The 25,633-nt window shown below is 43.2% G+C and overlaps 1 protein-coding gene across 1 annotated transcript in view; it reads left to right on the forward strand.

Moving 5' to 3' along the window:
• The window catches only part of LOC139422916 (roundabout homolog 2-like), a 149,515-nt gene that overhangs the window by 120,689 nt on the left and 3,193 nt on the right, over window positions 1-25,633 (forward strand). The window contains exons 10-24 of the mRNA XM_071174386.1: window positions 271-352; window positions 1,026-1,191; window positions 1,567-1,733; window positions 2,057-2,178; window positions 6,017-6,248; window positions 10,524-10,648; window positions 10,911-11,082; window positions 12,087-12,263; window positions 13,132-13,158; window positions 13,347-13,386; window positions 17,383-17,510; window positions 20,601-20,873; window positions 22,134-22,290; window positions 23,240-23,497; window positions 24,612-24,808. Of these exons, the coding sequence (XP_071030487.1) occupies window positions 271-352; window positions 1,026-1,191; window positions 1,567-1,733; window positions 2,057-2,178; window positions 6,017-6,248; window positions 10,524-10,648; window positions 10,911-11,082; window positions 12,087-12,263; window positions 13,132-13,158; window positions 13,347-13,386; window positions 17,383-17,510; window positions 20,601-20,873; window positions 22,134-22,290; window positions 23,240-23,497; window positions 24,612-24,808 (2,323 nt within the window). The remainder of the gene's footprint in view (window positions 1-270; window positions 353-1,025; window positions 1,192-1,566; window positions 1,734-2,056; window positions 2,179-6,016; window positions 6,249-10,523; window positions 10,649-10,910; window positions 11,083-12,086; window positions 12,264-13,131; window positions 13,159-13,346; window positions 13,387-17,382; window positions 17,511-20,600; window positions 20,874-22,133; window positions 22,291-23,239; window positions 23,498-24,611; window positions 24,809-25,633) is intronic.

Here is a 25,633-nt window from a genome sequence, read left to right on the forward strand (position 1 = left end):
TTTTAAATTCAGGCTGTAACATTACAAGGGGTGTGAATAATTGCTGAAGGCACTGTACTCTATATAAAAAAGTGTATCTTTCCAAACTGTTATTATTTGAGAAGTTGATTGATTTGTTCATCAGCTGAACGTTTGGTTAGTCAGTTGTATGATCAGTTTTAGGGATGCATGTTTGGTTGTTTCTCTTTAAAGAAATACATTGTTTTATTGTCAACTGTCTGGTCAGTGTATGTTCTGATGTGTTCTGATGTGTTCCTCTGTCCTCCTCAGCTATCTGACTCTGGGCTGTACACCTGTGTGGCCACCAGCTCCAGTGGGGAGACCTCATGGAGTGCCTTCCTGGATGTCAGAGGTATAGTAACAATGTGTCCATTTTATTTTAGAACCGTAAAGGGTTATTCGACTGTCCCCGAGAACGCTTATAACCATTTTGGGTTCCATGTAGAACCTTTTCCACGGATGGTTCTACGTGGAACCCAAAATAGTTCCTGATTGGCAGATGAATGGCAACCCCGATTAGAAGCACCTGCTGCTAATCTGTTGTTTTTTTTACAAATGCTGTTTGGAATTAAAGAAAAATGTACCTACACACTGAAGTAGGCTCTAAAGCCAAAACGTCTGTGTACACTATCCCTGAGGCAGTAAAAAAAATGAAAAACATTGAACAATAAAATAAGCTTTACAGTATGTAACATATTTTTGTGTGTGAACCCATTACACCTCTTTGATTGTCTGAATTCACAGGTTTTACGCACCAGCCAAGCTTTTGGGAGAGCCCTATGGTTCTCTTTTGATTAACCAAAATAGTTCTACCTGGAACCAAAAAGGGTTCTACCTGAAACAAAAAAGGGTTCTCCGACCTATGGGGACAGCCAAAGAACCCTTTTGGAACCATTTTTTCTAAGAGTGTACAGTACACACCATTGATTGAAGCCAATCAACCTGATGCTTTCATTTCTCCTTCAATCTGCCTTGTCCATTTTGATTAATTTTGAAAGAACCTGTTCTCCTTTTCTCCATCTCAGAGTCCAGTGACCTCACAGACTCCATGTCCCACAATGCCAGTACCCTACCAGGGCCTCCCTCCAAGCCAAAGGTCACTGATGTCACCAAGAGCACAGTGTCGTTGTCTTGGGAACCTGGGACCGAGGATGGCTCCCCAATCTCCTCCTATGTCATTGAGGCCTTTGGGTATGTCTGGGAACCTTGGCCCTAAGAGAAGCTGCAGTAAATTATCCCAAACTTTCAGAGCAATGACAGATGTATGCATGTATGTGGGCATAAGGTTCACTGGCATGTTCCGGGCAAGCACATACACCCTAGGGTTTTGGCTGAATAGTCTGCATACAAGGATCATGTACAGTCCAACAAGGTTGATCAGAGTTTTTTTGAAACACTAAAAAGTGTTTAGGTTTCAGACTAGATTTGCAGATGTCTTGATGTTGCTAGTTAAATTAGCTAAGTGAAAAACAATAGGACTGCCATAGCTACAGTATGGAATGTTATTTCCGTAAAAGTTTTTCTTGGCTTCACTAAATATCTTCCTCCTGTTTTCTCTGTGAGCAGTCAGCTGGTCAGCAACAGCTGGCAGACTGTGGCTGACCACGGGAAGACCACACAGTTCACGGTCAAGGACCTGCGACCCAACACGGTCTACCTGTTCATCATCAGAGCGGTCAATGCCCAGGGTCTCGGAGACCCAAGCCCCATGTCTGAGCCTGTCCGCACCCAAGGTACTGTACAGAACTAACCACTGTGTCTCAGTGTGCCTCATGCCATTAGAACATTTTCATAAAGGTTTAAACGCAATTGGCATCATCCTCTTTCTTTCTTTCTTTCTCTCTCTCTCTCTCTCTCTCTCCCACGCATTCTCTCTTTCTCTGTCTGTCTGTCTCTCTCTCACTTTCTCTCTTTCCTCTCTCTCTCTCTCTCTCTCTCTCTCTCTCTCTCTCTCTCTCTCTCTCTCCCTCTCTCTCTCTCTCTCTCTCTCTCTCTCTCACTTTCTCTCTCTCTCTCTCTCTCTCACTTTCTCTCTCTTTCTCGTTCTCTCTCTCAGACATCAGCCCTCCGGTGCAGGGTGTCGACCATCGACGTGTCCAGAAGGAGCTGGGTGATGTGGTGGTCAGCATGCATAACCCTGTGGTCATCAACTCCACCTCTGTCCAGGTCACATGGACTGTGAGTACCACTGATAGGAATCAATACTGTCAATTGTTTCGACAGAATTGCAGTAGACAGTTTGAGCATCTGTTGACCATCTGTAATGGGACTCAACAAAAACACTGTAATTTAAGATTTAGACTTGCAGAGCCCACTTATTAATTTATGTATAGATGTCACAATGAGGAACTAGTATTAGTAGGTTTGGTATGAACAAGGATGCTTTGTCTCTGTGGTGAGTTATTATTCTCACTGAATCAAACAGGCAGTATAGAACCTGAAGAGCTGAGTAGCGAGAGAGATGAGCCTTGTACAGCGTTAGGATCGTTCAGGAACTGAGCCAGTTCCAAGCCTTTGCTTATCTCCAAGCTTCATACACAGTTTGAGTTTAGTTTTTCACACATAAATGCTGTGTCACCCACTGTCTGTTCTCAGTTAGCACACACACATGCATAAACACACGCACACACGTGTGCGCACACACACACAGTGCGAGTGTCTGAGACGGGTGGACGTGGAGTCCAAGGACAGCTGGTGTTCCATCAATCTGTGATTGTTTGGGGTGACGCAGGAATTAAGACAAATGTTTCTCACTGAGACAAATAGATCACCATTAGCGGCAACATGTTGTGTTCTCTCTTTTGGATGCGGTTTATAGTCAGCTCTTTATCTGGAGGTTATTAATATTTCCCTTCTGCCTTCTGGAGAGCACTGCTTAATGACAGAGGCTCTTCCATTCCTCACACATACATCAGTGGCGGTCGGTGACATTTAGGATGAGGGTGGCCAATTTTTAAAAATTTGATGAGCATTTTTTTCTATTACAGCATAACGGATGACTGTCATTCATGTTCTAATCAAATGGCCACCCGGACTATCTACATTGAACCCCCTCCCCTCTTTTGTTTTTACACTGTTGCTACTTGCTGTTTATTATCTATGCATAGTCACTTTGCAAATTACCTCGATTAACCTGTACACGGTTACCCCGTGTATATAGCCTTGTTATTGTCATGTACATTTATTGTGTTACTTTTTGATTTATGAAATTTTAATTTAGTTTATTTAGTAAATATTTTGCTTATTTCTTGAACTGCATTGTTGGTTGAGGTCTTGTAAGTAAGCATCTCACGGGAAGGTCTACACCTGTTGTATTCGGCACGTGACAAATAACATTGGTATGATTAAACCCAGCTCAATGTAAAATCGATGTAAAAAGGCTACATACTACAAGATATTCAAATTTTCCCTATACCTATCATTAGGTTGCTACAACCTAGCATATGATTTAAAGTTTACATTTTAGGTGCACAGGTAGAGAGAACACTTTTAGTAATCTAGGTGACAGACAGTGACACATTCAATACCGCCTTGCACACTCTAGCTGATGTAGGGTGTAATATTATCGGTGGAATTAATACACCCCTGATCACACGCAAAAACAGTTCACTTTCATAGCAGACACCTACAAACAGCATGATCGTTTAGCTTGTTGTAGAATTCCTTCTCGCATCTACACGCTCTTCTCCTCTAACCTTGTCCCTTTGCATGTGGACTTCAGTGTACAACACGTCAGTTGTCTGTGACCAGGCAAAAAAAACTTTCCAGGCAAACCTTCATAACATAACCACTACACACATCCTACATAGTTGTCACCATATTAGCTAATGTCATAGCTAGTTAGTACTTTAGCCATTAGAACTAACGTGTGAGTAAACCCGCTACAATCTAGCAGTAAATTAATAAAACCAAAATCTTACCTTAACTTGGAAGCGTTCCAGTGTTGGATAGCCATAGCCAGCTAGTTAACATAGCATCCCTCTCTGTTTGAGTAGGCTAAACTAGCTATCTGCATTCGCACTCTCTCTCTCCCGCTCTCTTGCTTTTCCTTCCTTTTATAAAAAAAATAATTTGTTCAAAACTGTTCCAACTATTCTCTTACTCACCACATTTTATGCACTGCAGTCTTAGCTGTAGCTTATGCTTCCAGTATTAGATTAATTATCTGATAATTTGATTGGGTGGACAACATAGGTTGGAGGACGTCCTCTTGAAGTTGTCATAATTACTGTGTAAGTCAATGGAAGAGGATGAGAACCATGAGCCTCCTAGGTTTTGTATTGATGTCAATGTACCCAGAGAAGGATGGAAACTAGCTGTCCTCCGGCTACACCATGGTGCTACCCTGCAAAGTGCTGTTGAGGCTACTGTAGACCTTCATTGCAAAACAGTGTGTTTTAATCAATTATTTGGTGACGTGAATATATTTAGTGTAGTTTTATCTAAAAAGGATAACTTTTGTAATGTTTTAATATTTGTATTTTTATACAATTCACTGAAGATGATGGTCCTCCCCTTCCTCCATTGAGGAGCCTCCACTGACATACATGCACACGCATGTACACCCATGCACTCCATATGCTTCAGCACTGTATGCACCAGTGCCTTGATGTCATTTTAACATTATTAGGTATCTGGTTCTCTTCGAGAAAGGGATTTGTACAGTGCTGCATAGCACCATTGTTTTGTTTAGCAGATGGTACTGTCACGACTTCCGCCGAAGTCGGCCCCTCTCCTTGTTCGGGCGGCGTTCGGCGGTTGACGTCACCGGCTTTCTAGCCATCGCCGCTCCATTTTTCATTTATCCATTTGTTTTGTCTTTTTCCCTGCACACCTGGTTTTTATTCCCCAATCACACTACATGTATTTATTCCTCATGTCTTTGTGTGAGGTTGTTTTGTGTTACCTGTCTGTGTTGACAGGCTTTACTGGTATGCGTTTATTCCGTGTTTTATTTCACAAGGTATGTTATTGTGTTTATACAATATTACTGTGACTGTTTGCGCATTTGCACTTTTGCATTGGCTGGAGGTTTCGACACAGTGGCGTCCGTCTGTTGGTTTCTCCTGCCTAAATAAAGTGTGCGCCTGTTCACAACTCTGCTCTCCTGCACCTGACTCTACTCCCAGTACACACACCTATGACAGGTACACTAGTTAATAGCATGGCTTATTCAAGGGAACAATCCAAAATACCATTCAATTGAAATTACACTTTGAGATACCATCTACCATCTTCAGTTAGTTACATGATAATATTTCTAGTATGTAATTACATTGTAACACAGGCCAGATTAAGTCTCAGAATAAGCGTAGGTTTTTATTCTTCACAAATACTATTATTGTCAAGCAAAACTCTTCTCCTAACATACCCAAGCATACCTGTCCTATAAGACAAGGGAAAACTAAACAGAATGGGCTTGTTTATGATATTTACTCCCGCTATGGCTGCATCTAGATGGATCAAGCAGTTCTACTACAGGTAAGGGAGGGGAGGGGAAAGAGAGAGTGTGGGGGCGGGCGATCATAAAGCTTTTAGATTCACCAATCATATCGTTAAATGAAATGCAAGCAGGCAACCGTAGAGGCAGAGCATCAGCAGCACGTTTCCATGATTTATTTGGACTGGGCTGACGGTAAACAGCTGCTTTATTTGCCCTGTAAAAGCTTTTGCTTGCTTCTGCCCCTGTTAACAAGCCATTACTGTGAGTTATGTTGCACACTCCATCCCCAGACCCCACCACTGCAACTTTCCCCTGCCATAGTAACGCGATTTGTTTACAGAAAAGGATAACGTGTGGTTTTAATCCACTCTGTCAGGGTGTAAGAGCTTCGTAGCTCTCTGTTTTGCTGGTTTGGTTGGCTTGTGGTGTATTTAAATGGGCAGGAAGTAGTTACTTTGAATCAAAGTTGATATGATTTAGCTAATGTTGAAGAATACATTTTCTTATATCATTATTGAAAATTCCCTTAAAAAATCTGCAATATATACGTCTGCCTCCTTTTCTCTCCTTCAGGTGGAGAAACCTTCTCAGTTTATCCAGGGCTATCGTGTTCTGTACAGGCAGACGTCAGGCCTGCCCTCCCCGGGGGCCTGGCAGGTGCAGGACGTGAAGGTCCCCTCAGAGAGAGACGTGGCTCTGTCTGGCCTGAAGAAGGGTGTTGTCTACGAGATAAAAGTCCGTCCGTACTTCAACGAGTTCCAGGGAGCAGACAGTGAATCAATGACAGCACGCACCTTGGAGGAAGGTAAAGGACCTTTACCGACTCAATATGTGTAGTGATGCAACAGATATTGCCAACTGTGTATGAGGTATTATTTTCACTGTCAGAAACTCCTGAAATTATTTGACATCAATGCTACTTGTTTGCTACATCAGGTAATGGCCACATACTGTACCTAGAAGCGGATACAGAATGTCATTACACACAAACACACTCTCTATGCAAACAGACACACTCAAGAGAGGGGGGGGGGGGCTGTTTCCTGTGACACCAGTTCAACCCTTTTCCTGCTTCTCTCCCTGCTTCTCTCCCTGCACCTCTCCCTGTCCCTCTCTCTACTCTCCCTGGACACCTGCTGTCACCTGCCATGCCCCTGTTGCATACAGCATTCATGCTGTGACTTTATGATTTTACCTCACTCCACCCCTTCCTTTCTTCCTTTCTTTCTTTCTTTCTTTCTTTCTTTCTTTCTTTCTTTCTTTCTTTCTTTCTTTCTTTCTTTCTTTCTTTCTTTCTTTCTTTCTTTCTTTCTCTCTCTGTCTTGCCACCTCTCCCCCTTTCCATCATATACAGTGCCTTGCGAAAGTATTCGGCCCCCTTGAACTTTGCGACCTTTTGACACATTTCAGGCTTCAAACATAAAGATATAAAACTGTATTTTTTTGTGAAGAATCAACAACAAGTGGGACACAATCATGAAGTGGAACGACATTTATTGGATATTTCAAACTTTTTTAACAAATCAAAAACTGAAAAATTGGGCGTGCAAAATTATTCAGCCCCCTTAAGTTAATACTTTGTAGCGCCACCTTTTGCTGCGATTACAGCTGTAAGTCGCTTGGGGTATGTCTCTATCAGTTTTGCACATCGAGAGACTGAAATGTTTTCCCATTCCTCCTTGCAAAACAGCTCGAGCTCAGTGAGGTTGGATGGAGAGCATTTTTGAACAGCAATTTTCAGTTCTTTCCACAGATTCTCGATTGGATTCAGGTCTGGACTTTGACTTGGCCATTCTAACACCTGGATATGTTTATTTTTGAACCATTCCATTGTAGATTTTGCTTTATGTTTTGGATCATTGTCTTGTTGGAAGACAAATCTCTGTCCCAGTCTCAGGTCTTTTGCAGACTCCATCAGGTTTTCTTCCAGAATGGTCCTGTATTTGGCTCCATCCATCTTCCCATCAATTTTAACCATCTTCCCTGTCCCTGCTGAAGAAAAGCAGGCCCAAACCATGATGCTGCCACCACCATGTTTGACAGTGGGGATGGTGTGTTCAGCTGTGTTGCTTTTACGCCAAACATAACGTTTTGCATTGTTGCCAAAAAGTTCAATTTTGGTTTCATCTGACCAGAGCAGCTTCTTCCACATGTTTGGTGTGTCTCCCAGGTGGCTTGTGGCAAACTTTAAACGACACTTTTTATGGATATCTTTAAGAAATGGCTTTCTTCTTGCCACTCTTCCATAAAGGCCAGATTTGTGCAATATACGACTGATTGTTGTCCTATGGACAGAGTCTCCCACCTCAACTGTAGATCTCTGCAGTTCATCCAGAGTGATCATGGGCCTCTTGGCTGCATCTCTGATCAGTCTTCTCCTTGTATGAGCTGAAAGTTTAGAGGGACGGCCAGGTCTTGGTAGATTTGCAGTGGTCTGATACTCCTTCCATTTCAATATTATCGCTTGCACAGTGCTCCTTGGGATGTTTAAAGCTTGGGAAATATTTTTGTATCCAAATCCGGCTTTAAACTTCTTCACAACAGTATCTCGGACCTGCCTGGTGTGTTCCTTGTTCTTCATGATGCTCTCTGCGCTTTTAACGGACCTCTGAGACTATCACAGTGCAGGTGCATTTATACGGAGACTTGATTACACACAGGTGGATTGTATTTATCATCATTAGTCATTTAGGTCAACATTGGATCATTCAGAGATCCTCACTGAACTTCTGGAGAGAGTTTGCTGCACTGAAAGTAAAGGGGCTGAATAATTTTGCACGCCCAATTTTTCAGTTTTTAATTTGTTAAAAAAGTTTGAAATATCCAATAAATGTCGTTCCACTTCATGATTGTGTCCCACTTGTTGTTGATTCTTCACAAAAAAATACAGTTTTATATCTTTATGTTTGAAGCCTGAAATGTGGCAAAAGGTCGCAAAGTTCAATGGGGCCGAATACTTTCGCAAGGCACTGTACATGCATACATGAAAAGTTACTTAAGTTAAATCAAACATTGATGTCAGTCAGAGATTTGAACAGAAGCTCAAGTTATACAGGTGTCTCAGGTTACGATTCAGCCCTCTGTGAAAGGTTGATTAATTGGGTTGCTTTTTATTCCTTGTGTTCATTAACATAATTAGGCCCACACAGTAGCTGTTCTCCACGTCCCCTGCTCTGGGAATGTTCAGTTTGTCCCTCGCTAGCCTTCATGTACATATCTACCTCAAATACCTCATTCCCCTCCCTGCACATTGATTTGTTACTGGTACTCCCTGTACATATCTCCATTCTTGTGTATTTTATTTTATTCATCTAATGTTACTATTTTAAACTCTGCATCATTGGGAAGGTCTTGTAGGCAAGCATTTCACAGTTAAGTCTACACCAGCTCTATTCAGCGCATGTGAAAAATAAAACCCTAACCTTCACCCTAACCTTCACCCTAATCTTCACCCTAGCCTAGTTAACATTAGCCACCTAGCTAACGTTTGTGTTAGCCACCTAGCCACCTAACTAACGTTAGCTACAACAAACTGCAATTCGTAACATATCATACAAATTGTAACTCTTAGCATATCATACAAAATGAACGATGAACATCCACAAATTAATACATACCATACCAAACGTAATATATCATATGAGTGTCCCGGATTTTTGTTTACTATGTTATGTCTACCCCTGAGTCCAGGTTGATCCAGTAGCTGATTCACATGGTTCTTCCACAGACTGCATAATGCCATTACAGAACTTGTGGCTTCTCAATTGAGTTTAGTCCTGAGTTTCCCATCCAACCAATCGGATTTGAATGACTTGTACCTCGAAAATACAGTATTGGTAGTTCAAAGTATGAAGTTACTGTAGTGTTCTGAATGAATGAATAATAATGAACCTCCAACACTATAGAAACAATAGGCCCATGTGTTAAGCGATCCCATAGCCATGCTGTTAGCCTGCAGGTGTCTGCTAGCTGTTTGAATCCCCATACAGCTTTTGAAAGTGAAGGGTCTGAGTGGTCTGTCTGCCCACACAGGGGATAAAGAGTGTTTTCTAGATCTCAAACGATTGGCCTTGGGGTTGCCATAGTGTCACTTAGCACATTACGTGAAACACCGCGGGTCATATTTCTACCGGCGATACATCACAGAGCTAATGGACTTACTAGCATCTCCTTCATTACTGTACACCAGAATGGAGTGCTTTCATTTAGCTCAGATATGCACATCTTTAGCGTCCAAGTGCTAGTGTGTGACTGCGTGTGTTGGCCGTGATCCATTAATATGAAGGCCAATAGTATTGTGTAGCATTAGAGGTTCTAATTGGCTGTTCTATTAGATGGACTGTTATAGTTGATTCCCCTAAACCTATGAAGGCACCAAGAGACCTCTGCTACTTTGTTACTCTGTTGCAACTTTAAAAGAGAGGAAAAGGAATGAGAAATTAGAAAAAGCAAGATTGAAGTATACTGTAAGGGATGAAGAGTGGAGAGAAGAAGAAAGAGAGAGAGAGAGTCTGGAAGCATGAAGTGTAGAGAGTGGTGGCTCTCCCAAGCAGCAAAGCACAATGCCGCTGCTTTAACACATGTTGGCTTTAACAAATGTTATTAAAGCAGTGGCATTGGGCTTTAACAAATGTTATTAAAGCAGTGGCATTGGGCTTTAACAAATGTTATTAAAGCAGTGGCATTGGGCTTTAACAAATGTTATTAAAGCAGTGGCATTGGGCTTTAACAAATGTTATTAAAGCAGTGGCATTGGGCTTTAACAAATTTTATTAAAGCAGTGGCATTGGGCTTTAACACATTTTATTAAAGCAGTGGCATTGGGCTTTAACAAATGTTATTAAAGCAGTGGCATTGGGCTTTAACAAATGTTATTAAAGCAGTGGCATTGGGCTTTGCTGCTGCTACAGAGAAAGCCTGCCTCACTGAACAATTTTCATATAAATCAAGGCAGTGCTCTCTGTTGTGCTCAGTTAAACCACAACGGCAGGCAGCAGCAGCAGTTTTCTGTTGGAATGAGAATATCGGTATGTGGTAATATTTATGTTGATGTGTTTTGTTGTGCCTTCTCCCCATGCAGCGCCCAGCGCTCCTCCTCAGCAGGTGACAGTGCTGACAGTGGGGAACCATAACAGCACCTCCATCAGTGTGTCCTGGGACCCCCCTCCCACAGAACACCAGAACGGCATCATCCAGGAGTACAAGGTAGGGAGCAGCAATCTGTATAGGATACAGTAGTCTTATTGAGAATAATGCTCTGGTATACAGGTTCACTGTATTTTTATTGTGTATAAATATTACAAGAAATGTCTACATTGCCCTATTGAGAAAGCTTGCTAGTAAGCATTTTATTACACTGTTTACCTGTGCCAATACGCTTTGATTTGATTTGAAATTGGGTATCAACTGTCTCTCACCACAAATTCCTGTCCCTGTCCCTGTGTGTGTGCGTGTGTGTGTGTGTTAGATCTGGTGCCTGGCAAACGACACCCATTTCCATGTGAATAAGACGGTGGATGCGGCCATCCGTTCGGTGGTGGTGGGGGGTCTGCAGGCAGGGGTGCAGTACCGTGTGGAGGTGGCGGCAGGCACCAGCTCGGGGGTGGGAGTGAAGAGCGAGCCCCAGCCTATTATCATAGGTAACACATAAACACATAGGGCACAGGGTCTGAGGCAACCCACATAATAGCAGGGAACCCTAATCTGATTCACAGGCAGGCGGTCTGGAAGAATGATTGATCAATTTATCACACTTGGGAAAAAATAAATTCTGCATTGTCGGAGATCACATGTCTACGGTTTGGAACGAGGGGTTCAGTGACTTCTGTAAGGCTGGCTACATACATAGCGATCTATCAGGAAATCAATACTGTTTAATTTAGTGTAGTGTCCAGTAACAGTGTGTTGAGAGCTGTTAGCCATAATAATAATCCTCGATATCTGTGTGGCCGTCGCTAAAAATGGTAGACAGTGTTATTGGGGTGGGTTTATCATCCTATCACATCTTATCAAACTGCTGAGGGATGCGCTGAGTATATAGGCCTAAAATCAGTAGCAGAACCAGGCCAGATGCTCTTCATCCGTGACTTTTGACTGATGTGTGGGGGAAATATCCTCAACGGCCAGAGACAGGCAAACAGAGGCCTGTGGACTGAGGCTTAATGACTGGGGCTGGGGCTCCTGCTTAAGGTGGAGACTGTGAATCTAATTTCACAGCACAGTAGCTGCAGCAGAAAATCAAACTCTGTCTGAGCTGCTCTGTCAATCTCCCGTCTCGGAGCTCAAATTGATGAGAGCACTGCTGAGTTGATGAACACTCTGCCTACATATTGCAGTTTTTTATGGTTTCGATGGTGTGTTTTTTTATTTGATATTATTTATCTATAGTGTTTCATGGTGTTGTATTGTTTTAAACCTAGAAAATAACTGTAACGTGATTGTACCTTTCGTACAGAGTTTATTGTTTTTAGATTATATAGTAGATTTTGTTATTACCTATTGATAAACATTGATTTTAAACCATTTTGAAAGATGTTAGCTGTTGACTGGTTTAGGTCTAGTGGACAACATAGCACTATCCATCCACCAGATGCCATGCTGTCAATCCGATGGGTGTCCCCTGTCCCCTCCTGTCTGTCCCCAGGTGCAGAGCTGCGTGATGTGATGACGGGGGAGGAGGGCAACAACAGCATCTCAGACGTGGTGAAGCAGCCAGCCTTCATCGCTGGGCTGGGAGGGGCCTGCTGGATCGTCCTCATGGGCTTCAGCGCCTGGCTGTACTGTAGGAGGAAGAAGAGGAAGGGCCTCAGCAACTATGCAGGTCAGAACCACTATATACTGTTACAGACACAGGCCTGAGTAATATCAACAGAGATCAGACACACTATGCAAACACATTACAGTGTAGACTAGCTTTCCAAACTGCCTTTAGAGGATGTGTCTAGCGTGGATAAGTGGAATCCCAGAGGTGAGAGACAGAGCTGTTTTGGCTCGATGGTATATCATTTAATGCAGAACAAAGGTAGAGATGTTCAGCTCAGACGGAAATAAGTCCTATTTGCTTTAATCCATTGTGCACCTATATGCATCGGCTATAAACACAATCCCATCAACACTGCACCTTAAAACTCAAATACACTCAATTCAAATAAGTAATTCACATTCCCTTTCATTATGGAACCGTTACCCATGTTCACACATTAGCCGTAAATGCATTTTCCAGATTTAGGTATGCGTATTTTTTGATTGGCCTTCTGGGGGATGGGTGGGTAGCATGTAGCTGTGGACTATTCTCATTATAATGTGTATTGCTATCACCATGCTTCAGTGGCTGGTGTGGAAACCATGTTGATTACCTAATTCAATAGTGATTTACTTTATTCACCATCGCTGCTCATCTGATCCCACCTCTTCTCAGAGCAAATGTATCTTCAATATCCAGTTAAATGTTTCTGTCTCCTTTTTCTTGCCTGCTTTGTATTTCTCATCCAGCCAACCTCCATACTCTAGTTATTCTTTGTCACATTTTTCCTGATCAAAATGTGACTACCATCGTCAAAAGGATGGTATTTGCATATTTTTTACGTCTGTGGTTGTGTTCATGTTTGTTTACGCTGATGTTACATCGACGGTGTCGAGTGTCGACAGGCTTTTAACACACACACACTCTCTGTCTTTTTGTTTTGCAGTTCAGTCCTTCACCTTTACCCGTGCAGGTATTGACCATTCGTCCTGTCTTGTCACCTAACTTTGGATATTGGGCTAGATTATATTTTGAGAATATATATGAGAAAAATATATAACAGCTTGAAACACATTCAATCTTAACAAAGAACTCTTCTTATTAAAATTCTTCCCCCTCTCTCTCTCTACCTCCTGCCATCTCTCTCTGTTTGGACCACAGTGACATTCCAACGAGACAGAGGCCTGATTGGCAATGGAAGGTGAGGACCACACCTCTAAAACCTTTACATAATACAATCAAAATCCTTATTAAGTCACTCAACCCTCCCAACACATTGTCATGCCATGGGCTTTACAGTAACAAAAAAACATTAGAAGTGATGGTACATCCCTTGTGGAACGACATAGATGTTGGTGTGATGATGGAACTTGATCAACCTTCATGGAGAGAACAAAGTCATTGGAATATGAATTAACTTCTTATATGTTCCAACGCTCCTCCACTTATTCATCCTGGTGCAACACGTGCATTGATGTATCGATTGTGTGAGTCATCAATCACTCCCGTGAAATGATCAGAAACGATTAATGCATGCAAAGCAGGTTTTTTTATTGGCTCGTTCATCCTGTGCAGAGGTGCCGGTGGCGGCGTTTCCAGGGGGTGATGAATTTGCCTGTCGACAGACAGGCTACCGCGAGGCTCACGGCACGCCTTCAGAATGCAAGCATATGTAACGATGTACAGTGATAATGAGAGAGGGCCCGGAGAGGAGACTCCCCAGTCCCACTGAACCCCAGGCAGGCTTGCAGGCAGACAGATCAAATCAAAGTTTATTGGTCGCATCCACAGTTTTGCAGATGTTATCGCAGGTGCAGTGAAATTAATATTAATGCTTACAGACACTGGCAGTATAAGAATGCAGATCAACCCTGTCTTCTACAGCTAGTCTAGTGTGGTCTGTCTTACAGAGCAGAGAGATACCTAGCTCTGAATATCATTGGCTGAATAGCATTGGGCAATGATTCAGTGAGAATATGAAGAGAGCTCCCCCAGCAGCTATGGATCAGGGTTGTCCTCTCCCTCTCTGTTGTCTTGTGTTTTTTCTATTTCCTCTCTTTCTCTCTACTTTATCACACCTGAGCAGGCAGATGCAGTCCTGAGCTGAAACAAATATAGCAAAAAAATACACAAAAAATAAACTGTGTTGTGTTGCCTGTGTCCACAAGTGTGTGTTTGCGAGAGTAATCATACCCCTTGACTTTTTCCACATTTTGTTAGGTTACATACAGCCTTATTTTAAAATGTATAAACAAATATGTTCCTCATCAATCTACACACAATACCCCATAATGACAAAGCAAAATCAAGTTCATTAAAAAAATATATAGAATTTATGAAAATAAAAAACTGAAAAATCACATTTACATAATTCTTCAGACCCTTTACTTGGTTGAAGCACCTTTGGTAGCGATTACAGCCTTGAGTGTTCTTGGATATGACGCTACAAGCTTGGCATACCTGTATTTGGGGAGTTTCTCCCATTCTTCTCCACAGATCCTCTCAAGCTCTGTCAGGTTGAATGGGCAGCCTTGCTGCACAGCTATTTTCAGGTCTCTCCAGAGATGTTCGATCGGGTTCAAGTCCGGGCTTTGGCTGGGCCACTGAAAGACATTCAGAGACTTGTCCCGATCGATCTGGTGAAGGGTACCAACACATTTCTGTAGCACTGAAGGTCCCCAAAAACACAGTGGCCTCCATCAATCTTAAATGGAAGAATTTTGGAACCACCAAGACTCTTCCTAGAGCTGGCAGCCTGGAAAAACTGATCATTCGGCCAAGACCACGCAGGAGTGGCTTTGGGACAAATCTCTGCATTCAGAGACTTGTCCCAAAGCCACTCCTGCGTTGTCTTGGCTGTGTGCTTAGGGTTGTTGTCCTGTTGGAAGGTGAACCTTCGCCCCAGTCTGAGGTCTTGAGCACTCTGGAGCAGGCTTTCATCAAGGATCTCTCTGTACTTTGCTCCCTTCATATTTTCCCCGATCCTGACTAGCCTCACAGTCCCTGCTGCTAAAAAACATCCCCACAGCCTGATGCTGCCACCACCATGCTTCACCGTAGGGATGTGCCAAATTTCCTCCAGATGTGATGCTTGGCATTCAGGTCAAATAGTTCAATCTTGGTTTCATCAAACCAGAGAATCTTGTTTATCATGGTCTGAGAGTCTTTAGGTGCCTTTTGACAAACTCCAAGCCTGGCTGTCATGTGCCTTTTACTGAGGAGATGCTTCCGTCTGGCCACTCTACCATAATGGCCTGATTGGTGGAGTGCTGCAGGGATGGTTGTCCTTCTGGAAGTTTCTCCCATCTCCACAGAGGAACTCTAGAGCTCTGTCAGAGTGACCATCAGGTTCTTTTTCACCTCCCTGACCAAGGCCCTTCTGCTCCAACTGCTCAGTTTGGCCATGTGGCTAGCTCTAGTCTTGGTGGTTCCAATCTTCTTCCATTTAAGAATGATGGAGGCCAATGTGTTCTTGGGGACCTTCAATGCTGCAGAAATGTTTTGGTACCCTTTCCCAGATCTGTGCCTCGACACAATCCTGTCTCAGAGCTCTACGGACAAGTCCTTTGACCTCATGGCTTGGTTTTTGCTCTGACATGCACTGTCAACTGGGACCTTATATAGACAGGTGTGTACCTTTCCAAATCATGTCCAATCAATTGAATGTACCACAGGTGGACTCCAATAAAGTTGTAGAAACATCTCAAGGATGATCAATGGAAACAGGATGCACCTGAGCTCAATTTCGAGTCTCATTGCAAAGGGTCTGAATACTTATGTAAATAAGTTATTTCTGTTAAAAAATAATAATAAATGTGCAAACAATTCGAAAAACCTGTTTTCAGTTTGTCATTATGGGGTATTGTGTTTAGATTGCTGAGGATTTGTATTTATTGAATCAATTTTAGAAAAAAGCTGTAACATAACAAAGTATGGAAAAAGTGAAATGGTCTGCATAGTTTCCGAATTCACTGTATTTGTCTATGTGTGCGTGTGTGCACGCACGTGTGTGTGTGTGTATTATTCAATGTGTGTGTCTGTGTAAATGTGTGTGAACACGCCTGTGTGATTTTTATGGAAATTACTCCTATACTTGTTTAAACACCTTTAAATCCATCACAAGTCAGATGTGTACAATTCCCTGAGCGCTTGGCGGGCTTGGCTCACAGGGAAATGCATTTATGGACTACTGCATTAATTAACCAAATGCAAACAAAGGCATGTGAGGCTGAAGCCTCTCTTTAAACCAACAGCTAGATAAGGTAATAGGGTGAAAGCATGGATATAAAATTGTGAAAAATACAGATACAGTATATGATCTTAATTTGATCACTCTGTTGTTGCTGAGAATTTTCTTGAGCCGCAGGAAATGCAGATGAGCTTCGCGAGTTACATAAATTCACTGAAAACCCACACAAACACATTATATTAACAGTATTCCACTTTTCATGTAGCCTCATTTTGACCAGCTAACCACCGACCATGGCATCCTAACCACTGATCAAGTGACACTAAAGGTTCAAATCCTGTTGCTGCAGGATTATTTTGCTGTGACAATACAGGTCAAATTAAGATCCTATATCTGTTCCTTATTCAACTCTTAGTAACAAAATACAAATATTTCTGTATTTATTTCTGACAATGGAGTGAAATTGCCAATTTCCTATGCAATATGGGAGGTGTGGTTTCACCAAACTATCCTATGACTGTTGCCGTGTGTGTTGCTATGGAGACACTACCCAACTTCCCCGGGCTGGCAGACTAACCGCCAGAAGGCCCTCCATGATTCTACATTTAAAATGGAAATTTCTGTAGTGCTGGGCTCTAAAACTGATTTAATGTCTGTGCATTTAGTACTGGTCCGTTTCTCCAGGGGGTGTTAGGGGCGCTAAAGCCCAGCACTGATTTGTGGACTTGTCAGTTTTTTATGTCTCTCTGTTTGCTTGTTTATTGTTGCCTCTGCTCCAGGCTGCTCCAGAGGAGCAGATATGCTGAATGAGGTTCCACAACAATTTGTTGTTGAAGCAGTCGGTATAACAACATGTTAGAAAATGAATAATATTGCTGGGATTCAGACAGCACCAGAGGTTTGTCTAATAACAATCTCACATTCCCTCCTCTCTTTCCCATTCTCTCTATGTATCCCTTCTTTCTCCCTCCCTCCCTCCCTCTCCTCTCTATATCTTTCTAAAAACAGTCATCCTGGTCTGCTCAAAGCCGGTGACCCAGGATGCCCCTGGTTGGCTGACTCCTGGCCCTCCACCAGCCTGCCAGCAAATGGGGGCTTGGAAGGTACCAAGGAACGAGGACACTTTGGCAGAGGAGGTAAGAACACAGAGGTATCACCACTGGTCAAACAAAACCAAACCCAGGGAACTAGAGAATGGAGATGGAGAGAGGGCTGACCCAGACCCTCCCAGCTGACCACGGTGTCACTCTATGCCACGGCCACACCATGGCCCCACAGTGAGGCCAGAGGTCAAAGGTCATGTGCCCAGAGTGAGAGGATGTTAATACGTATGAGCGGCATGCATTATTCAGTGTGGAGGGTATACTTCAGCAGGCACACTGACAGGCTGTCACACACACTTCGGACTTTCAGTCTCTCTGGATCATGCTAAGTATCTCATCACTATTGGCTTAAAAAAACTGGGGAAAAAATAACTTTGATGAGAGTGTGTATGTGTTTCTTCTGTCTGTCCATGATTGGTTCAATACACTTTCATACTGGCTGTAGTAATAATAATAATAGTAATAATTAAACCTGCAAGCAGCATTGCCAGGGTTCAAGCTAGGTCAATCAATCAAATGTATTTATGAAGCCCTTTTTACATCCGCAGATGTCACAAAGTGCTTAAACAGAAACCCAGCTTAGAACCCAAAGAGTAAGCAATGCAGATATAGAAGCAAGGTGGCTAGGTAAAACTCTCTAGAAAAGCAGGAACCTATGAAGAAACCTAGAGAGGTGCCAGGCTCTGAGGGGTGGCCAGTCCTCTTCTGGCTGTGACCGGTGGAGATTATAAGAGTACATTTCCATTAAGGCCAGATTGTTCTTCAAGTTGTTCAAACGTTCATAGATGACCAACAGGGTCAAATAATAATCACAGTGGTTATAGAGGGTGCAACAGGTCAGCACCTCAGGAGTAAATGTCAGTTGGCTTTTTATAGTGGAGAATTCAGAGGTCAAGACAGCAGGTGCGAGAGACAGAGAGCGAGAGGGACATACTGTTATTCATTGTTGATAAATGTTGAAGTGAGTTGAGAAGTTGTTATAAGAGGGCAAAAGTGTTAGTAGTACCTGAAGAGGTGCATCGGGTGTATTAATAGTGTATCACAATGAAACGTTTTACACACATACATAAATCCACAGTCAAACACACACACACACACACACGCACGCACATACTCACACACTGGCCCCATAGCGCCACCATAGGGGCAAATTGGACACATCACCCTAGGATGATGAGCTACTTATACTTACTCATCCTTACCATGCTTGGCAAATATCAGAACTCAAAATCAAACTGTTCATGCAGTATGCTTCGATATATAGTGCCTTCAGAAAGTATTCATACCCCCTGATTTATTCCACATTTTGTTGTGTTACAGCCTGAATTCAAAATGGCTTAAATATGTTTTTCACCCATCTACACACAAACCCCATAATGACAAAGAGAAAACATGTTTTTAAATTTTTTCGCAAATTTCTTGAAAATGAAATACAAAAAATATTGAATTTACATAAGTATTCACACCCCTTTGCTATGGCACTCCAAATGTAGTTCAGGTGCATCCAATTCCTTTGATCATTCTTGAGATGTCACTACAACTTGATTGGAGTCCACCAGTGGCCAATTCAATTGTTTGGTCATGATTTAGACAGAAGCAGACCTGTCTACAGTATATACGTTCCCACAGTTTACAGTGCACGTCAGAGCAGAAACTATACCATGAAGTCATAGGAAATGTCAATTGATCTGTAGAATTGTGATGAGGCATATATCTGGGGAAGGGTATAAAACCATTTCTAGAGCTTAATTTCGAGTCTCATAGCATGTGGTGTGAATACTTATGTAAATAAGGTATCTTTTTTTTTAAATTTTGATATATTTACAAAAATGTTTAAAAACCTGTTTTCACTTTGTCATTATGGGGTGTTGTGTGTAGATTGACAAGGGAAATGTTTTATTTAATCCACTTTAGAATAAGGCTGTAACGTAACAAAATGTGGAAAAAGTCAAGGGGTCTGAATACTTTCCGAATTCACTGTAAGTCAAGGGCTATGAATACTTCTGAAGGCACTGTATTTTGGACTATTTTTAATGATGTTGACTACTTTAAAGTAGCATGGTATATAGCATGTATGGATGCATATCTTCAAACGCAATATTTTCCAGGACCCTAGCTGAAACAATATGGCCGCTATGAGCCAATGAGCTTGCCTGAATGTTTTTTCCTGTCCAACAGCGTCACCATGCGAACAAACTGAACCATACTTTACAGGTTAGCTACGCGCATATCCTTGAGCATATGTGCAAAATGTCATCACTCTGAGTTAAAAAGATGAAGATATATAAACATGTTCCTGTTATAGCTGGTAGGTACTCTAGTGGTTAGAACGTTGGGCCAGTAACTGAAAGGTTGCTAGATCAAATCCCCAAGCTGACAAGGTTCTCCGGTAGGCCGTCATTGTAAATAAGAATTTGTTCTTAACTGACTTGCCTAGTTAAATAAAAATAGCTCCACTGTGTTGTTCTTCAGAGTGTTTGGAACATGTGTACCAAGTATTATTACAATAGGAATATCATGTGACTGATTTATGTTCCAGACCACGCACAATGAAATGCTTTTTGGTCAGTAACCATGTTATTTTAAGTACTTTTCTGGAAAATATTGCGTTGTTATAACTTTATCCATAAGCAGAATAATAATAACCCACGGCAGCAAATTCAATAGGTTTTCAGCAGCTTCGTTAGCTTGAACTCCTAATAATAGATGTGGGCTTGTGGTGGTGAGTGTTTATGTCTGTGTACTTGTGTGTGTGGCTGTTTGAGAAGGAGAGATGCTATGTGTGTATTGGTGCCATTTTCCTGTAGCTCATTTAACTCCCACCAGGCTGATGAGAGGCCTGGGGCTCCTGTGGGTAAAGCTGAAGGTCAGCCTTGTGTGACAGGCCCTTTCCCTGTGTCACAGCGTAGGGCCCCTACAAGGCATTGCATGACAACATGATAATTATTCTGCTAGCTAATCACTTGGATTCATCTCAGTTCATTTGATATCAGTTTAACTAATCCAGAGAGCCTAACACTGGAGCAGCAGGGAGTGATAATGTGTTACACACTGACCTTAAAGATTGGTAACTTTATCTCTCCATGAATCTCTGTCTGTTCCCTGCTGTCTCGCTCATCTCAGACGTGCTGCCCTCTGGAGCGGGTGAAAAGACAGGTACCATGCTGTCTGATGGTGCCATATACAGCAGTATAGACTTCACAGGCAAGGCGGGCTACAGCAGCCCAGCACGGGGCAGCCAGGCCACCCCCTATGCCACCACTCAGATCCTGCATTCCAACAGCTTCCATGAGCTGGCTGTGGACAGACCAGACCCTCGCTGGAAGGCTTCCCTTCGAGCCCAGCAGGAAATAGCCAACCTGGGCTACTCAATGACCGATGGACGCCCCTGCAACGGTACGCAACAGCAACACTGGGGAAACACAGGGAAGGGATGGGCAGGGTAGGGCTGTGTGGTTTTGAATGTGTGCCTGCGTGTGTGCCCCGAAGGAGCGTGCTCTAAAGAATAGATGGTCAGTCACAGAGTGACATTCATTAGATGCCTTTTTGGAATGACAATAGGAGTAGAGAAAGAGAGATAAAGAAAGAACAGAGTCAATAGAAACAATAGAGGAAGAGATTATTTTCAGTAGATTGATTGGAAAAGAGCAGCATGTTTAGTTGACATTTTAGCAGACGGTCTTATCCAGAGCGACTTACAGTACAGGAACAATTAGGGTTAAGTGCCTTGCTCAAAGGCACATTGACAGATTTTAGCCACTAGGCTACCTGCCACCTTGGAGAGAGAGAGAGAGAGAGAGAGAGAGGGAGAGAGGGAGAGAGGGAGAGAGAGAGAGAGAGAGAGAGAGACAAAAACATATTAAAGAGAGCGAGAGAAAGAGGGAGCGAGAGGGGGGCAGCAGAGAGAGGGGAATGTTATATTTACATTTTCATTGAAAATGGACCCTGAGGATATTGTTGTTAATCGCTCCTCTCTCCTCATGTCGATTTTTACTCCTCAGCCTCAGGAGTTTTTCTACCCTAGAAATGTCAGAGAATTAAGGCACATTTCTTTGGATTAATTTTATTAGCAGAGGCAGGGATTCCTTTGTGTTTTGACCCGTGGATATACAATTAGCTTGGCTGTGCGGAGTGGAGGCGTATTGTTGAGAAGGTCTCAGGCTGTCTGTCTGTTGGTCGGACGTCCATTCTCTTATGTGCTCTGGGCTGTATGCTCAGCTGAATGCTGGTTACCTGAGAGAGATAAGGAACAGAGAGGAAGAGGAAAAGAGAGAACAGACGAAGGGAGGAAGCCAGCCTGTAGCCCCGGGCCCCAGGTCTCTACGCCTCTTTAAGAAATGTCAACATAGAGGAAAAGTCTTAGTGCTCCGTCAGCACACTGAGAGGAGAAATAATGAGAGCCAGGTGGGGGAGAAAGAGAGGGAGAAAGCCCAGGTGATGATAAAATAGCTTTCCAAGCAGCAGTGTGTGTGTATGTGTGTGTGTTTGAACCCAATGGGGAATAGTATCAGCTCATTAAAACCCACAGCTTGAGGGCTATAGGGATATCTCCGTATTGTGAGGCAGAGACCAGGCTGATAAGATAAACTATCAATCTGACTTCCCTTCCCTCTCTCTATCTGTATTTTTCTCTCTCTATCTCTCTTTCCTCCTCAGGTGGAAAGGGCGGCAAGAAAAAGAAGTCAAAGGGTGGGACAAAGACCTCCAAATCCAATGGGTCCTGTTGGGTCAACATGCCCCTGCCTCCCCCACCCATGCACCCCCTGCCAGGCACCGAGGTGGACCATTACCCCCCAGAGAACCATGGAGGAGGGTAAGATAATATTCTCTCTGTCTGGACACACGTCTATACACATCATATCATGATGCTACACAGGAAGTGAAATAATGAAAAGGAACACATGCAGCCTCTCTTGTCTATAAGGGATCTGAGGTATGTCTGTGAACCACTGAGAGGAAAGCAAACCCTCTCCTAATTGGCTGTAACCAGCGTGTCTCTCTCTCTCCATGAACCTACCTATCTCTAGCTGTGTGTGTGTGTGTGTGTGTGTGTGTGTGTGTGTGTGTGTGTGTGTGTGTGTGTGTGTGTGTGTGTGTGTGTGTGTGTGTGTGTGTGTGTGTGTGTGTGTGTGTGTGTGTGTGTGTGTGCGTGCGTGCGTGCGTGAGTGCGTGCGTGCGTGCTTGTGTACACTCAAGGAGAGCGCTAAGCACAGACGAGCAGGAGGTTGCTACATGGAGTAGTAAGCTCCCTCTGCCGGTGCCTGTGCTAGTCATACTGAGGAAACCTTCATTACTCTGCTTGGTTATTACATGAAAAATACACTGTTTTTGTCACAGGCATTTTTTGGGAGGATGGCAGTTGGAAAACCTTGGGGTGTGAACACATATCTTGCAGCCCGTTTCAGGCAGCTTTGGCTGGTTAAACCACCACGTATGACAAAACAGCATGTGGTCAGATCTTGTAATTTGATCTCCCCATCCCATCCCTGCCAGTGGATTTGTAATTACAAACAGCAGCAAATGTGTGTAATTCCCTCTCTCCCTCTGCTGAGAAATAGAACATCAGATAACAATGTTTTTAATGGTCTGGCAAAATACAAACCAGTAGAAAAACAATTGTATTTGTCTGTGAGCTAAGCGTACAACACTGAGAGCACTAGCAGTAACACTTAGAATTCTAAACACCTTAAACACACACATCCACAGAGAAGTGCAGGATACGGTTTCAGTTCAAATTACTCACATTGTAGTTCATGTTGCAGGTATGACAGCGACAGCTGGGCCCCTCCCCTTCCCGTTCAGACGTACCTCCACCAGGGATTGGACGACGATATGGAGGAGGAGCGAGTGCCCACCCCGCCCCTCAGGGGAGTGGCTTCCTCCCCGGCAGCAGCTCCCTACAGCCAACCGTCATCCTCCTCCCTTAGCTCCACCCACCACGAGGAGATGCAGTCCATGCTGCAGGCCCACCTGGATGAGCTGACCAGAGCCTACCAGTACCAAGTGGCCAAACAGACGTGGTGAGCAGGAGAGAATTTACTGTGGATCTGTCAATGTCTTTATTAAAAAAATATATTATACCTCTTTACTTTCTACCTAGTCTCTTCTCGAGTCTGAGTCTGGTGAGAGAGACTACTTTCCATGTAGTCTCTTCTCGAGTCTTGGTCTGGTGAGAGAGACTGCTTTCCATGTAGTCTCTTCTCAAATCTGAGTTTGGCGAGAGAGACTACTTTCTTTCTAGTCTCTTCTCAAGTCTGAGTCTGGTGAGAGAGACTACTTTCTATGTATCTGTAGATCATGATATGATACAACAATTGTGCTTGCTACATGTTTTTAGTGTATTATGTATCCACTTTCCACTATGAAATGAAACTAAGTACTGTACTTTGTGTTCTTTTGAATTGCCCCAGGTACTTGTTAGACTAAATTGCCTATGATATTTCAATCATGAGACATTTACCCTGCAATTTCTGCTTTGTGCTGTGGATGAATGAGATGTCATTCTCTCCAATTGATCTGGATGCTTTTGTATATCAATAGCCAGTTTTTTTGAGTGTTTCATATCAGTGTGGTATCCTATCCCCTGGTTTCATGTTTCCTGCAAAATATAAAAACAGCCCTTCATTGATTACACCTCATTGGGAAACTTGTCATGTCAGTAGGAAAACGCGTTGAGGTGGTAATGATGGGGTTTGGCCTAGCGCGCTGCTTTGACAACAGGAACAAGAGCTGCTAATTACATGGGTGTCTCATCCATAGTGGGGCTAGGCGTGGGGCGAGGCTTCAGAGGGGACAGCTGTGGGGGAGATAACAGACATGTTACTGACAGCCCTGCCTAGCCTGCCATTCTTCTCCCTTCACCCAGACAATTACCAGTTCATTGTGTTAGTGCGAGCACGAGCACCGCAGAACTAGCCAAAGCAATCGCTGCGCGCCACACATGGAAAATAATTAATTCAATCTCCCACACAGGCACTCACTCACACATGCTGAACGGGGCTCTAGTACTGCACTCTGGTATTTGGTTGTTCGTGGATTTGTGTTTTGGCCTTTACTTCCTGTTTGTTAGTGTCTTTCTCTACCGCTCTGTGTCCAGCCTCAGCGCCATAACATGTTCCCTCATGTTCTATACAGGCATATGAAGGGCAGCCAACACCCGCCTATGGCCCCTGTCCCTCCGATGGGGTACGTGTCCAGCACGCTTGGGTCTGACCTGGGAAACAACATCCCGTGTGAGGAAGAGGAGGAGGATAAAGCCTACGGAGTGTCACATCAGCTCTGTGGCTTTGACTACACGGCCAGTTGCAGCATGGACAACCATGAGGGCTCAGGTGAGACACACACACACACACACACACACACACACACACACACACACACACACACACACATACATACATACACTCAGATCATGCCCCTCATTTCTTCACAGTGCAGGCAGGTGCACACGTCTTTACATCGAGCAGGATGACAACGATTTGGGAGCAGTGAGAAAAATTGGCAATAGCAATATGGTTTTATTCAGTCACCACTTACGGAGACTAAATGCCTTGCTCATTATGCAGTTTCGACTGACAGTTTTTTTATTTCCAATTTTCTCAACCTTTATCGTGTCATACTCAGAACCAATTGTCTGATTTTTTCATATTGTGATATTCAGACTCATTAATTTGAACAAGGAATTGAATGAAAGGGAAAGATGTATTGTAATCTGTTGTGGACACACGAGTGAAAACCATCTCCATTAAATAAAGAAACGTCAAACTGGCTAGTTATTTGATTTCAGATGGAAGCAATCATTTCTCCACAATATCTCATTTACGTTTTTTTGTTCAATCACTCGATGCCATTTCAAGTCTAGAGTTGTGGGAGAGAGTGAGACCATGGTTCAGTCCTAGTCAGGGAGCTCATGGAACGTATGGCGTGCTGGCTGACACACGGGAAACTGTGCTAATATACTGTGGTGTGTCTGTGATAAAGTAGGTGATGTGCAGTAATCTGCTGTGTTGCCTCTATGGGGAGAATGCTACGCTAGATCAGCTTATCTCTACAATGGTCTCTCCGTTGTCTCCTCTTCCGCAAAGACCAGGCCAACACACACACACAGAAAGTCCAATGCACTTAGGATGGGAGCCATGAATTATAACCACATTGTA

The sequence above is a fragment of the Oncorhynchus clarkii genome, chromosome 12 (assembly GCF_045791955.1).
Source record: "Oncorhynchus clarkii lewisi isolate Uvic-CL-2024 chromosome 12, UVic_Ocla_1.0, whole genome shotgun sequence".
In the NCBI taxonomy this organism is placed as follows: domain Eukaryota; kingdom Metazoa; phylum Chordata; class Actinopteri; order Salmoniformes; family Salmonidae; genus Oncorhynchus; species Oncorhynchus clarkii.